Raw genomic sequence first — 15,348 nt, forward strand, 5'->3', positions numbered from 1 at the left:
TAGAGCCCCGAGAAAAAGAAGAAAGCCACCACTGAGAAAAATAATGTGCATCTTAGTTCTTCTTTGGCTTAGAATTCCCAGTACAATTTTCACATCGACACTTGAGAAAGACCTTCATTTGTGTAGCCGCTGAACCAAATCTAATCCATATCTTAGATAAAGGATGCATATTCTCGTGAGATGGAACTTTCATTTTGCGCATTAGCGCCACCCTCCCCCCCCCCACCCTATCCCACTTAAACTTCTTTCGCTTTTACTTTTTTTTAACTCAGTTAAGTTTTGAGTTTTAACCTACCGAAAACTACCGATAAAATTTTGATGCGCCTACCGAAAACCGTCAAAATAATCTGCCCACACTGACTGTCAGTCGAGTGACAGCGAAGCCGAGTTGACAGGTCGTGGTGCTGTCAAACGGCGGGCACAATTTGTTTACATTTCTCGTTCAGCAACAAACAGCACGCCGCAGCAAAATGGTAAGCGAAGGAATAAAAGTAATCATTTTAGCATTGTTACTAATTAATCGTTTCGATTTTTCTGTATACAGGCACGTAATGCGGAAAAGGCTATGTAAGTACCCGCATGTGGGTGTTCATTTCAATCAAATTTCAATGCGCAATATACGCTTCGTTTCTGTTGCAGGACAACACTGGCTCGATGGCGGGCGGCGAAAGAAACAGAAACGGGAAAACAGGAACGGCGTCCGTACCTTGCCTCCGAGTGTCGCGATTTGGGACAGTGCGAAAAGTGGCGCCTGGAGATCATCCGTGAGATATCGAAGAAAGTAGCACAAATTCAGAACGGTATGGGTCAACTTGACAGCGTGGCTCAACGTTACGCCACAGGTTGTTAAATACGGCTTCTCCTTTTTGTTTTCTTTCAGCCGGTTTGGGTGAATTTCGTATCCGTGATTTAAACGATGAAATCAACAAACTGCTACGCGAGAAACGCCACTGGGAAAATCAGATATCCGATCTCGGTGGCCCACACTATCGGCGCTACGGTCCGCGGATGTTCGATGCCGAGGGGCGCGAGGTGCCGGGCAATCGGGGATACAAATATTTCGGCGCTGCAAAGGATCTGCCGGGTGTGCGGGAACTGTTCGAACAGGAACCTCCGCCGCCACCGAAGAAAACGCGCGCCGAACTGATGAAGGACATCGACGCTGACTACTACGGCTATCGGGACGACGACGATGGTATCCTGTTGCCGCTGGAGGAAAAGGCAGAGAAGCTTGCAATTCAGCGCGCAGTGGAAGAGTGGAACAGTGCAAAGGGTGGAAGCAAAACGGCCGAAAAGGATGACGATGAACCGGACATCTACGGGTCGGATGCGTACATTACGCGCGACCCCGAACAGCAAACAAAGGAAGACCCGATGGGATTGCTGGGGCCACGCTTTACGGCGCACGTGCCCGTGCCCAGCCAGAAGGACATTGAGGCGGCGCTGCTGAAAAAGCGAAAACTGGAGCTAATGAAAAAGTACGGCATCGAGGATGATGAATAAATGTAAGATTTTGTAATTTGATAAGCACATCAGTAGTAACCTATTTTGTTTTATAAGAATTTATTACACATCCAGTAAACGTTTCGACAGGGTTGCCGTTACTAGCTTATTGCATAATGCGCGCACACACACACACACTTGAGTATATGCGACTTTCCTTCTAGCACCGGAAGGAGTATAGAATGATATTCACATTTCAGGGAGAAGCACACGCCGCGAACTGGATACAACTCTTGGGGTGTGTTGCTACAACACAAAGTGGAAAGACGACTGAGTGCGTTCGATTTGTCCGCTTTCGGGACTACTTGGCCTTGGCTAACTGATCACTTAGGCTTATCACTTGCTCGGTCAGGACACTGATTTGTTCCTCGTAGTTGAGCCGCGTGCGGGACTGTGCGGGAGCAGAGCAAAACGGCCGGAGTTTTAAATTAAGTTTACGGTTACGATCGTATTGCACTTCACTTACCAATTCATCTTCGATGATACGGTAACGACGCTCCTCTTCTCTGTTGGCCTCTTCCCGGTCTTTTAGACGACTCTTTAAAACATCCAAATGGGTCTGCAGTCTTTGACACTGTGGGATAAAGATTTTGTATTCAAAAAATAATGCCACGACATCCGAAAAACAAGCTCAATTACGCACTTCAATGAAATGTGAAGCAAGTTTCGATTCAGCGCGACATTTGTCATGGAACAATTCTTCGATGCTTTTCGTAAAACACTCTGTCAGCTTTTGTTCTCGTGTTTGCACTTCGTTTTGCTGTTGATTGTCTTCCAGCGTTCTGCAACGGCAATGATTCTCATCTCAACAATGTTCGTGTAATTCCATCACTGACGAAAGCTTACCTATTGATGCCATCTGCCCCATGACTGAAAATGTCTTCCTTTTGCTCGGCTACTTTTGGCGCTATTCGTATGTGACTAGAGGTTTCTATCTTCAGCAGCTCGTACTGGGCCCGCCAATGGTTCAGCTCCTTTTCGAGAAACACAACCCGATCGTCCTGGGTTCCAGCTGTGGTGTTGATGTTGTTGTTATTGGTGGTGTTGACGGTGCCATTGTTCTGCACCTGGGACGCACTGTTCGAGCTGGCCGTGAAATGGTTGAAATGGTTTTCCACATCCGTCGTAACACTCAAACCATCTTCACTTCCAATCTGAGATGGAAAAGCGATATAAATCAAAAACCTTGAAAAATGCCAAGAACTGCATGTTCACTAACCGTGCTTGCTGCTTCCGAAACCTTAGATTCAAGCTCCGAGTTCCGTACGGTAAGTAGTTCGAGCTCTTTCCGCAGCTTTTGCTCCACCGTCGCCTGCTGCTGCAGCTCCCGGTTGAGGCTTTCGATGCGATTTTGTAACTGCTTTACCTCTGCGCTCTTATCTTCAACGCTGTTTGATAGCTGTGCATTTTCGAGAATTTTTTTCTGCAGCTCTTCCGCGATCACGCCCGTTGTTTCCGTGCCCGCGACAGCGTTGAGGTCGTTGTTGGATGATTTCGTTTTTAGCGTTTTGCCACCGGACACTTTCTTCAGCTCGTGCTCGAGATTTTCCTGCAATGCTGCAACACGCCGCTCGAGCTGCTTGTTGCGGAACCCCAAACTGTCCACTTCCTGTTCCGATTTTCGCAGTGTCGCCTCTTTCAGGCGTAAAGATTCCCGCAGGGAAGAGTTTTTGTTCTGTTCATCGAGAACGGCCCGCTTCAGCACGCTCGCTTGGGCACGGAGCTGTAAACAGGCGGAACGATAATCAGATTAAATTGGTGCCGCTTTAACAGGACGCCCTTTGCTGATAGCCGACCCTCAGAACACGCCCCCCTGAGAGTTGAAAACTAGCGGAATACAGTCCGCAGGGCTCGTTCCCAGCACTTCCAGACCGCCGTGTACTTACTTTTGAGTATTCGGTGGCTAGTTTCTGGTATTTGTTGGAGTTTTCTGCTTCCATTGCTTCCATCTATGCTTGGCAGCTTTCACTATACGGTAAAGAACTAACTCTGGGTGTCACAACAGATTGCTTCCAGCATGCATCGGCGGTCGGAGCAATTGGGAATGCGATATCTATCGGCTAGCGACTCATGCATGTAGCATTGTGGGCGTATTGCTTTATGCTAGGAGTAAGCAAGAAAGTTGTTCACTTTACATTCGCTTAGATCACTTAAAAACTTTCTTTCCGTAGCACGGAAATTACGGAATATTTTTTCGCACTGCTACGGAAAATGACCACGGCAAGAAAAACATTTCCAATCATGCACGCACACACCTACACGCATTGTTGTACACAACTCTGCTCTGACACGTTTGACAGGTGGGTGAAATATTTCACCCACAACGCAAAGTGTTGTAGAAATAAAATTTAACTTGATTCAAAGCTTTTAAATCGATTATGCGGCTTTATAATATTAAGAATATTTCGAAAATGTTTGTTTTATGGAAGCACGTGATTTAAATGTGTGCAAAAAGTTTGTTATCGTAAAAAATGTCGGAGCTGCTGAATACGCGGCCTTGAAATGTTTCACTGTTTGACGGTGTTGACAGCAATGCTGAATGTCTTGCGGAGGTGATAGTGCAAAAGCAAGCAAGAGTTTTTTTTGTGTGTCCAAAAGGTGCATCTTGTTGGCGCAGCTCAGGCGATTTTCTGTCGGGAAAGAAAGTGTCCTCCGCATTTTCGGTGTGGTGAACGTGACTGCTTCGCGAAAAGTGGTTCCGTATGTTGTGCCTGCCGTACCGATAAAAAGCGTATTTTTCCGTGCGGTGCTTGTGTGTGCGTGTGTGTATGTTCCCCGATCGAAACAGGTGCCACCTTCTGCAAGTGCCTTTGTGCGTAGATCGGCAGTAATCCAAAAACACACTCACACACACAATTTGCGGTGCTGCAAACAATCTTTGTCATCGACCTCGTCTTCCACCGCCAGAGAGCTAGTGCGGGGCGGATACACTAGCAGGAGAAAGTCACAGGAAGACGTGAAGAAGCCCCGAACGGGAGTTGGAGTGTGTATTGTGTGTGTGTGTGAGCTAGAAAGAGCAAAAACACAAATCGCAAAATGCTAGCCCTGCTAAATCGCATCCTGGACTGGTTCAAAAGTCTCTTCTGGAAGGAGGAGATGGAGCTGACTCTCGTCGGGTTGCAGTATTCCGGCAAGACAACGTTTGTCAACGTAATCGCCGTAAGTGTCTGGCTGGCTGCTTTCCAATTCGTTCCGATTCCAACCCGCCTACCTGCCTACCCGCGCGTATGTGTCCGCCTCACCCGACTGCGCCATGATTAAGAAACTATGAGCGATGGACGGATTTCTCGTCTCCCACCCGCATCACACCCGAGTGCCGGCCGCTTCGCCCCGCCTAATGCGTTATCAGCATTGCCCCTGGTAAATGTGTGACCAAGGATGACTCACAACGCTACCATGCCCTAAACGCGGTATCAGCGGAAAGCATTAACCGTGAATTGTTTGTTGCCTGTCGTGGCTGTTGCTCGAGGCTCTCGCTGTTTCGACGAGATGACACACTTTGGTCGCAGCGAACGTCACAGTCAATTATCGATTTATTTTTCCATGCTGATGCACGCGCCTTTGTCGCCAGAGTTTTCCTCTGCCGGTTGCCGAAAACTCCGTAATGCGACTGTCATCTTCATCTGCTGGTTGATGCGGGGACATTGTTGCTTTCCGTCCTTTGGTACAGCTATGCGGAGAATGTTTACCAGCGAAAGCAACGACAATAATGTGAAGAAGTGTGGCAGAGGGAGGAGGGGAGGAGAAGGTCAAAATATTTTCATGAATAACATATTTTCGCTCGACGTCAGATTAACGCGTTCATCGAACCCGGGTGGGGCGTGTGGGGTGGTGCGGATGGCTCCCCACTCGCTCGCTTATCAGAGTTACCCGAGTGTGTCGTTTACGTTCATATTAATATCTCAGCGGAAAGCCCTGGTGTTGTTGTTTTCTGATTGCATCTGTTATTTTGTTTCCCTTTCAGTCTGGGCAGTTCTGTGAGGATATGATACCGACCGTTGGGTTCAACATGCGCAAGGTAACGAAAGGAAACGTTACGATCAAGGTGTGGGATATCGGAGGCCAGCCACGATTCCGGTCCATGTGGGAGCGATACTGCCGGGGTGTAAATGCAATCGTGTATGTACCTTTGTTGAGCTTGCATGTTGCCAAGCGCTGAGACTTATCTTCTCACCTGCTTAAATTTGCATGGTTTCATGTTTTAGGTATATGGTTGATGCCGCGGATTTGGATAAAATGGAAGCCTCACGCAACGAATTGCACTCGCTGCTCGATAAACCCCAGCTGGCCGGTATTCCAGTGTTAGTGCTCGGCAACAAGCGAGACATACCAGGAGCATTAGAGGAAACCGGACTCATCGATCGAATGTGAGTAAAGTATTGCTTATTTAATGTATTTAATTTATTTCGGAGTATAACCACAATCAGCACTTAAAGGCTACATATCACCATATCAGGCCACATGCCAGGCGCATTCTAAATTCCGGATGATTTTGCTCATTAAATGAATGGCGAGAATATTGCAGAAAGATCCCACGTTTTCTTATTTTTACTATTTATGGGGATGATTGGTGCAATATTTAATTTCCTCCTAATTTTGGAACATATAGCGTTTTTGGGACGGATGTCACATTCTTAATTCTGTACGAGACTCTTTTTAAATAATGCTGAATGGCTCAAAACTGTTGAATAAACTTGAAAATTTGGTTCTTGAGCTGAGATACGATGTTGAGTAAGATTATCTCTTCGTTCGTATTGCTTACCGTTTGTTCTTTAAAAGCTTTACATTATAAAATTTCTGTTATGAATGTACATTCTCTATTAAAACAGTCCATGTCTTATCTTCTTTTTACAACATCCCATTTTTGTATTGTTACAACGATGTAAGCTCATTTTATATTCCCATTTGTTAGTTTTATTAATTTCAAAAAAAACCCTTCGTTAAATATTTTTCTTAAAATAATTCCAGGAACTTGTCTAGCATACAAGATCGGGAGATCTGTTGTTATAGTATTTCTTGCAAAGAAAAGGATAACATCGACATTACTTTGCAGTGGCTAATTGCCCACTCAAAGAGCCAAAGTCGTTAAACCTCGGTGGTGATGGAATCAAAAACTAAGCTCTTAAGTGTATCGCTAGATCACTGTAAGGGTCAACAATCTTGGGGCGGAAACAGACCTAAAGATGACACAAATCCAAACCAACAGAAAAAAAATCTCATATTCAACCTGTCGTGGCATCTAGCCCTACGTTTAACAGCTAATACTTAGGCGCAAGAAAACCTCCCCCGAAAAAGGAATTACATTGTGCATTGCGTGGTGCATTGTGAAGGAGATCAATCATTGGCAAACCTGCATCTCAAAGGTAAGCTGATGCAGTTTTGTATACAATGTTTGCTATTCAATAGAACAGTTCACCGATACTTTGCCACAACACCTCGCTTGTGCCAGACAATGAGCACTTGCAAAGCAATTAGGGAGGCCAGCTACGCGTAAAAAAGTACTGTTCAAATGCGTGATGCACTAAAATTATATTATCAGTACTGAATACGTGTGATGCAAAGTGTGGTAGCTCGCACATGTGCCACGCGCCTAAAAGATAGTAAATGTAGTCGCCAACAACTCGTTCGGGAGAACCATCAACCTCTAAGAACAATCCAATATTGCTAAGCTAATGAAGAAACCCTCTAGAAAATCCCGGCATCTAGATAAAGCAAAGCGATTGGTTCTAACAGCAAAAGCAAAAAGTCACATAAATGTGGAACTGATGCGATAACATTGATAGTCAAGGTAGTTGTGAAAGAACAAATTAATTGGAGCATTGTTACCGTTAGAGTGTTGCACGCTAATAGCATAGTAACCGTTACTACACCGCAGCTGCAGACGGAATGAATGTATGGAGTTGTGGCTGTAGTTTCGATTACTGTTGAATGATTCGCGAGGTCGATTTCACCGATTTTCATGTACGCTTCTGAATTATTGGTTTACAAGGCGCAGTGCAACGGAGAGATGCATGTAGATCTGCGGGGATGCATGCAAAACGCAAGAGTTTCAATGTGCTAGAGTTAAGAGGAAAGGTTACTGAAAATGTTACATTGAATTAATTAGCAGCGTATGCCAGCGTTCTTTTGAGGGAGGAGGATTAGTAGCAGTTCACTGTTTAAATATCAACGCAAAAAGATGAGGCAATAGTGTGAATGAAGCATGTTTGAGCGTGATTGTGTGTAAATGTGGCAAAGTATGAATGGGTAAAGATGTTTCCTTTTCTGATATAGATACAAACAAAGAGCGATACATTAACTATCCAAAATAATCGCACCCATATTTACCTTTACGTTTCTGTCAATCAAAACTGGGTTCGGCGATTGGAGGAATAATTTGTGTAACGCGTTAGTTAGTTTCTACCGCTCCTTAAGTATACAAAGTGAATGGAATAATTTTGTTCTACTTTTGGGATTACGATACTCTCCCATATCTTTCCACCCTTTTAAGTTTTAAATTAGGTTGTTTTCTTTGTTCTACAAAATCTGTTTTAAATAGTTGCTATGTCATATGATTGACGTGTAATTCGTGTAATTCTTTTTCAACTTTGTGATTTTTAAAACATAGTTTTGTGATTTGCCAATAGAATATATTATATTATCATGAAGCTATTACTACCCTATCCAAAATTGTGAGACACAAACATGATCCTTTGATTTTGTCGTGAGGTGTTGGGGATTTGTAAACTTATGGGTTCAACTCCCCGACACGAATAAAGTTCCCGTCACGAAGTCAGCAAAAGAGCAACTAGTATAAACTTTACAAAAGGAGACGTTAGATAGTAGCGATACTGAAATGGTTATGGCGAGGAAGAAAGTGGCAAGGTGCTTTGCTGACCACAAAAGCAAAAGTAAAACAACATTGAAATGGGGGAAACTTAGTAACTATCTTGATACCAATAATTACATCATATAGAAGTTGAAGTGTATATACTGACAAGCATAAAATTATGACGCAAAACATATATTAAAAAATAAATCAAACAAAGAACAGTACATGAACTGGTTGAGTGAGGTGCAACATTCATGCGCCCTAGGCAATTTTCATCATCCGAAGCTATGGGAGTTGGTAGTTACGTAGGCATAGGCCCTCGTCTTCATACAAACTATCCATGTTCAAGGTTGTTAAGCTTCTACTCATAATAACTTATCCGAACAGATACTAGCTCAAATTTACATTTTAAAATTATTTTAATACTTTGTATATCACAGCTTATTATATTTCTTATATACGTTATTATTAATGTTATTACAATTGTGCATCCTCCTATTTAATCGAATTTTGATTTGAAATCAAATATTATACTACTATTGCCTGCGTTTGTCGTCTAACATGAAAAGTAATATTTACAGGGGTTTTCATAGGTTCTCATTATTTTGGGACACTTTCATGAATTTCTCTTAAAGCCCATTGGAAATTCCAATTGAACTCCAAATAAGCTCGGTTCAAAAAGTTTTCCGTAATTCATTTCCTTTGAGAAAGATTCAAGAAAGTGTCCCTATATTGTGAAAGCCCCTGGAAAACTCTTTATTCCACCTGTGGAACTCGAGTAGTTGATCGTTACGTGGATTTTCAATTTAATGGGTTTATCTTGTTTATTCGTGAGTTCATGGTGTATTTTGTCGTTGATTTTATTTCCTTCGCTACAACTGCGAGTATTTAATCGACTGTGTAAAGTTACCATGAAAACACTTTAAAATATTATTATGCTATTATAGTATAGCATTTGTAACAGTAAAAATAGTTAAAGTAATTCAAAATGTGCTTTCTAAGAATTTGATCATATGACGTTCTCAATGGACAGATCGAAGAATTGTACTGCATTTCACTTCTGCCATGCTTACCTTCACGCAAACCTTTCTCACCTTTTCTGTCTATGTTTTCCGGGGCATTGCGGAGTTCGATCGCGCGTGTTGTCGTTTCGTCTGGCTGATCGCTAGTCCCAGTAATGCCATAATCATCTCAATCTTCGCTTTTGGGAGGATCGTTCAGGTGCGAGTCAGCCGGTGATTGATAGACGATCGATGACGAGGCACATTTAATTGGATCGATTTTACGGCCGATTGTACGGATTTGATTAATAACAAATGTTTGATTTCGATTTAATGCCTCTTCATCCTGGATGAGATTTGCTCTGTCTGGCGAGGTGGTGTCAGAACGGCGTGACGCCGGGCGCGATATGCTGCTCCATGTGCGTAGGAAACATTTTCGTATCCTGCATATGGTGAAAGTCGAATCGATAGGTTTTTTTGAGTATAGACAAAAAGTGAGGGATTCGGTCATTTTTCTGCCAGTAATTGTGTCTGCCTCGCTTATTTGCGTTTTATGCGAGAATGTGGCTTGGAATCGGGGTTTTTTTGGACGCCTGTCTAACTTTTCGGAGGAAAAGACCGTCAATCATCGGGATGGGAGCGTGCTAACCAAGGCAATGATGTGATGATGGGACAGCTTTGCTGATGAAACGGTCTCACCATTCAATATGTATTTGAGTTTGATGCCGTAGCGTGTTTGTTTTTTTTTGGTTTGGCTTTGTTTCTTAAGAATAGTTTAATGTACATGTATTAATTGAACTTGAAAAGATTTTTTAAATTAAATTTGAATTTATTTGTGTTTCAATTCATGGGTGTTTGTGATGGTTCCTGTGCAGTGCGTACTTAGTGTCAGGTTGCATGCAGACATACGCTATTATAGAAACGTTTGAAAATAATTTGTTGTATCAAATTTCACTTGTTTGATTGTGGTGCGAAACCGATGTTATTTTCAATTCTCCGTGTCTGCTTTCAGAATGCTCGCCATAAAGTAACAGTAAGATAAATGAATTTTACAAGCATTTTGCAGCTATCAAATTCCCCTGCATGGCAGCAGCCAATGCCAGTAACAATCTTGCATAAATGACCAGTTTCATTTTCGCAACGCAGGCGACCAGAAATCTCATACCACAACAAAACGTTCGATCCATCAAGCTGCCGCCGAGTGTCATTGTGACTGGGTGGAGAAGATATTCCGTCCCAGAATTCGGTACGAGACAGACACCGTACCAGTACACTGCCGTGCCATCGTTCACGCCAACGGTTTACGGTAATGAATTTCAATTATAGAAATTTGACAATCGTTTATTATGCACATTTTTTATCCCACATCCGATCGCACCCAGAAGGATCGAAGATCGTCTGTCCTGTCTGGGTTGGCTGCTGAAGAAGTCGAAATTCTCCAAAAAATGACATCGTGTACCGGCAGCGAATGGTGGAGGAATAGAAGTGAAAAAAGCCCACACCCGATTACTGGGCGTTTCATTTTCGGTAGGCCAGTGGTGATTGTTTCACGGCGACAGTGCGACACGAACGGTTGCTTATGTTGTTGTGTTCTTTCTATGTTGTTCGCAAATGTTTGGTATCGGAAGTGGTACATAGGAACATCCTCCAGACTTGAACAATTAAGAATGAAATATTTAAAATAGATTGCTGAATTGTACAATATTAAATTTCTCTAGGTTGGGTGTTTAAGTTTAAAATTAATACCTAATCAATTTATATCATTATTGTTCCTATTTCGTCTTGAAATTAAGGGACAAATTTATTGTGGTAGATTGTGGTATTTCTTTAGATGTTAAATAATTTGTTTGTCAAACACTCTTTTGATAATGATTTATCATCTTCGCTTTCTACCTTATCCTGTGTAAGGTTTTTTCTTACACAGTATTTTGCTGAGCTACGCGAATAATGCGTTACGGAGACATTAACGTAACTCGATTTTTTCGAAGTCGAAGTCGAATATCTTGTTTTACAGCCAAAATATAGTTGAAACATATTTATTGAATTCGATTAAATTTAGTATTCTCATGCAATTGATTACTTATTTAATACGATATGTGTAGAAAAATAGGTTAGTTCAGATTTTTAGCATTTCCAAACATTTAGCATACATGTAATTGATTGCATGTTATTAGCATGTTGCAATATATTAGCATGCATTTGACAATCGTGGAAGGAAATTGTACTGATGTGATATATGAACTGTGATAATTAAAAATTCGCGTAACTCGAATTTACGTAACTTGAGTGTCGTGTAACTCGGGGAAAGACTGTACTTAACTCATATTTTGTTAATTTAAATCCATGATCAAATCATAGAACACTGCACACTGTATTAATTTCAATAAGTAAAATATACTTCACGCATGTTGGCATTACGTTCTTGAAAAAAGACATAGAAAGATGCAAACACTAAAAAAATAAACAGTGGTTCGTTATCATTGCTTTTTGCTGATCATAACGAATAAGAATTTTTTTATTTCGGCCAATGGGTAAAAAATACACGCAATTTTAGATCATTTCAAACGTGAACGTGTTCGATGGCATGAATGGTAAATAGAAACCAGGGAAAAAGAAATCGAAATAGTTCTATAATTGATTAGCTATTCAAATCGCGTCAAGTGAAAAGCAATTCGTTTCAGATCCCTCCATCCCCTTTCTTCTGGTCCGGCGGTCTGGTGGATGTTTTGCTGTCTGCCTGTCCGCTCCCCAGACCGGCGCGGACCAGACGAATGGGCTGCTCGCTTCAATCATGTGTGGTTCTGTTCATTTTGTCTATCCTTTTTGAATGTTTTGAACTCGTCTAAATCATGCTGCCAGGCAATGTTAGACGAGAAGATTTATTACTGGTGTGTGCTTACAGGCCAGCGTGGTTTGTTTTGTTTCAAATATATTTGTGCGGTGCTATATTCAAACCCGTAGACCACCGCGGATACACCCTTTAGGCTTATGCGAGTTTTTAGTCCAATTATGGGGATAATATTTGTATCACAGATCACTGGCATTTATTTTAATTCGTGCGTTGTAATGGATTTTTTGTTTGTTAAACTGATAGATTATTCCATACAATGTAATGATATTTTTGTATGTAAAATCCGATTATACAAAACATAAACAAATGTTCTTTGTTCAACAAAGGAATTGTCTTCTTCACTGTAATTATGTTTTTCACACCCCATACAGCGCCAAAATATGTATTGTAATAATTTCTCCATCAATATGGTGATTAATGCATTCTTCCAGTATTATTTGTGGTAAATATTCTCACGTGCTTCGTTGACAACATAATGCATCATGCAAGCCAGTGTCCCTGCAAGCAGAAGAAAGAAATTATCATAAAATAACGATAATAATAAAAGTAATGATAGACGTTGCGAGCGAATGAAGAGGAACGGCAGGAAGTGTGTACCCTTGGTGGAAACGGATGAACGAGCCCCCGCGCTGGCGATTCGAACGATTGGAATAGAAAGTGCCACCGGTGTTACGCACTCAACGCAGTGTGCACTACCAGCACAAACGACCACACACTACGTTTCGCTTTCGTAGTTGTGTGGATTTGATGGTGGATTGTGCTTACCCAGGCTCAGTGTGTGTGTGTGGGTGTTTCCGTACGCTTGTCGAGGCCTTTACCCGCCCGGCAACCCTGAGGTCTGTTGATGAATATTTAAATCCTAGCCCGCTGTGTACCGGTGGCGCGGTCAGCATTTGCTAGGAGGACACAAAAAAAATAAACCATCCAGTACATCCTTTTCCCTTTCCGCTGCCCCACACTGTTAGGTGCTGCCCGTCACGGAAAGGATAAATGGAAATTGACGATGTGTGTCACATAACCGCGGTATCGTTACGCCTGGTGCTGTATCGTGGAATGGCATTATAATTTTACGATCTACGCGCTGGTGTCCAAAATGTGGCTATAAATTGACTTAAATGACGTCATTCTTCTTCTTTGGCTCAACAACCGATGTCGGTCAAGGCCTGCCTTTACCCACTGGTGGGCTTGGCTTTCAGTGACTAATTGATTCCCCCCCATAGCAGGATAGTCAGTCCTACGTATGGCGGCGCGGTCTATTTGGGGATTGAACCCATGACGGGCATGTTGTTAAGTCGTACAAGTTGACGACTGTACTACGAGACCGGTAAATGACGTCATTATTGGATCATAAAATAGTTCAGCCGCTACGGTTCCCGGTGTGATGGACGATTGCTGTCGATGCGAGCAAGCGGGATCGCTTGATCGCTTGATCGGAATATCGATTGAGGCAGTGTCATAATATTGTTGGCTTTTTTTCTATTCTTGCTTACAGTTATCTGAATATCGAATAAGGTGCAATCTGATGAGCGCATTCTTAATAGTTTAAAAGATGAGTCATCGCGTGAAAGCGGTTCGGATTTTTTGTGATATTTAATTCTCATAAACACATTACGGCGATCGACATCTTTAAAAATGCACATACACTTTATTGACAGTAGTTCTTGCGTCTAAGCTGGCATTTTTATAGTTATTGCCTGACAAAGTATCACAATATACAAAATATTAAAAATTTGTCCTTTTTATGATAATAAGTGGCAAGCACAATTAATACGCTCGCAATATTTACAAACCCATACTTTATGCAAGCAAAGAAAAATATCGAACGAAGGACAATTTAACTGCCCGTAGCCAAGACTAGCGACTTAGTTTAGTGAGCAGCTTTCAGGATCGTCGATTAAAACGATTGCAGTGGCCAGTTCACTCGATCGACTCCAGGCAGCAGAGATGGTTACCGGATTGCATGGATTACTGGAAGTCAGGTTTTAATTAGTGTGTCCATTCACGGAACCCCGGTGGATCGGAACGAAGGTACCGGAGAATCATTCTGAAACATCCAGCCAGTTCCAGGAACTTGCTACAGTCTGGTAATCTTAATCCCTGCAACGTATCGTACGCGCACTTACGGGTTTGGCAAAGGTTTGACTCCTGTGTGCCTTTCGATTTGGGAAAGGTAGGAACTTTTGCGCGGGTCAAGATAGTTAGGGAGGTTGGGAAAAGTTTTTACAAGGAATTGTTCCCATTTCTGCTTTGCTGCCCATTTCCCTTTGGCTGTAGGTTTCAGTATACGATCGGCTGGCGATGCTCCCCATCAATGGATGAAGCAGTAGGTGCAGATCGTTGCACTGCCTGTCTGCCATGGTAAAGATTCCCTCTTCTCTTGAAGAGGTCGAAATATTTACATGGCATAACACGCTACGGAGCAGAAATCAATTCCCGTGAAATGATTAATATGCAATCAGCACATTTGCTGTATGTCTGTTCTTCCAAGGCAAAGCGCTTTCGTTTACGGGAAGATGTCACGATTCACATCGGCCCGAGCCAGGAAGTCGTCTCACGGTAGCGCTACCAACCACACTCGATGGTCGTTAATGAATGTCGAATCGATAGAACGATTCTACTGACGCGCTTGAATTTGGTTAATTTTGTCAGGTTCGTGAGTGCATGCAAATACTTCATTCATGCTGCGCCGAATGCATTCGGTATTATTTGCGAACGAATTCTGATCCATATGATCGATATCGGATACCTTGCTTGCGCGGTGGTGGCCATCGGGTTTAATCAATCTACCTGTTGATCGGTTGAATATTTGAACGCAACAGACAATCTTCAGACACTTTCTTAGCATTCTTGCCGTCGTTTGCATGATTCGTGAAGGAGCGCAGGATTTATTACGGTAGCAAGTCAAACATGTTTGGTGTGGTGTATTATTTTTGGCTTCCAATCTTGGCCATGGAACACCAACAGAGTGAATAAGCTAAGCGCACACATCCACACTATAAGGCGTCGTTAGAATAGGGGCATAGTAGTTTAACAATAAAACAAAATTGTTTTTTTTTGCTGTCTTGCAAACCTGTCACAGACCATTGTTGTGTCGCGCGATTGAGCGTCAATCGGTCATCTTCTTCTTCACGCACACTTAAAGTGTGCGCCACCCACATGGCATGATTGCGAATACCTCCTTC

General features: G+C 42.5%; 3 protein-coding genes across 4 annotated transcripts; 2 read left to right on the forward strand and 1 right to left on the reverse strand.

Annotated features, from left to right (window-relative positions):
- The first annotated feature begins 367 nt into the window (after positions 1–367).
- Positions 368–1,530, forward strand: LOC1274067 (pre-mRNA-splicing factor ISY1 homolog). Its single transcript, XM_061641153.1, has 4 exons — positions 368–473; positions 545–567; positions 640–800; positions 881–1,530. Exons 1-4 carry the CDS (start codon positions 471–473, stop codon positions 1,501–1,503), a joined length of 810 nt encoding a protein of 269 aa, XP_061497137.1. The 5' UTR covers positions 368–470; the 3' UTR covers positions 1,504–1,530.
- A 16-nt stretch (positions 1,531–1,546) lies between these two features.
- Positions 1,547–3,890, reverse strand: LOC1274068 (myosin-13). Of its 2 annotated transcripts, XM_313135.6 has the most exons (6): positions 3,390–3,890; positions 2,723–3,226; positions 2,350–2,657; positions 2,147–2,285; positions 1,970–2,077; positions 1,547–1,894 (listed from the first exon to the last, which is right to left on the reverse strand). In XM_313135.6, exons 1-6 carry the CDS (start codon positions 3,450–3,452, stop codon positions 1,805–1,807), a joined length of 1,212 nt encoding a protein of 403 aa, XP_313135.6. In that variant the 5' UTR covers positions 3,453–3,890; the 3' UTR covers positions 1,547–1,804. The 2 variants fall into 2 exon arrangements, with proteins under 2 accessions (XP_313135.6, XP_061497135.1); XM_061641151.1 differs by having other exon boundaries at positions 1,547–2,077; positions 3,390–3,774.
- A 635-nt stretch (positions 3,891–4,525) lies between these two features.
- Positions 4,526–8,538, forward strand: LOC1274069 (ADP-ribosylation factor-like protein 8). The gene is made up of 4 exons (XM_313136.6): positions 4,526–4,662; positions 5,468–5,622; positions 5,709–5,870; positions 6,472–8,538. The coding sequence occupies exons 1-4, from the start codon at positions 4,540–4,542 to the stop codon at positions 6,590–6,592; spliced, it is 561 nt and encodes a 186-aa protein (XP_313136.3). The 5' UTR covers positions 4,526–4,539; the 3' UTR covers positions 6,593–8,538.
- Positions 8,539–15,348: the final 6,810 nt, after the last annotated feature.

Source organism: Anopheles gambiae, chromosome 2, assembly GCF_943734735.2.
Source record: "Anopheles gambiae chromosome 2, idAnoGambNW_F1_1, whole genome shotgun sequence".
Classification (NCBI taxonomy): domain Eukaryota; kingdom Metazoa; phylum Arthropoda; class Insecta; order Diptera; family Culicidae; genus Anopheles; species Anopheles gambiae.

Coding starts and splice junctions, on each gene's coding strand:
- LOC1274067 (XM_061641153.1), top strand. Junction 568..639: donor CGTAATGCGGAAAAGGCTAT/GTAAGTACCCGC, acceptor TTTCTGTTGCAG/GACAACACTGGCTCGATGGC. Junction 801..880: donor AGTAGCACAAATTCAGAACG/GTATGGGTCAAC, acceptor GTTTTCTTTCAG/CCGGTTTGGGTGAATTTCGT.
- LOC1274068 (XM_061641151.1), bottom strand. CDS start 3,452: ATGGAAGCAATGGAAGCAGAAAACTCCAACAAATACCAGAAACTAGCC. Junction 2,286..2,349: donor GGGGCAGATGGCATCAATAG/GTAAGCTTTCGT, acceptor TTGCCGTTGCAG/AACGCTGGAAGACAATCAAC. Junction 2,078..2,146: donor TTGCTTCACATTTCATTGAA/GTGCGTAATTGA, acceptor TTTATCCCACAG/TGTCAAAGACTGCAGACCCA.
- LOC1274069 (XM_313136.6), top strand. CDS start 4,540: ATGCTAGCCCTGCTAAATCGCATCCTGGACTGGTTCAAAAGTCTCTTC. Junction 4,663..5,467: donor CGTTTGTCAACGTAATCGCC/GTAAGTGTCTGG, acceptor TTTCCCTTTCAG/TCTGGGCAGTTCTGTGAGGA. Junction 5,623..5,708: donor CGGGGTGTAAATGCAATCGT/GTATGTACCTTT, acceptor TTCATGTTTTAG/GTATATGGTTGATGCCGCGG.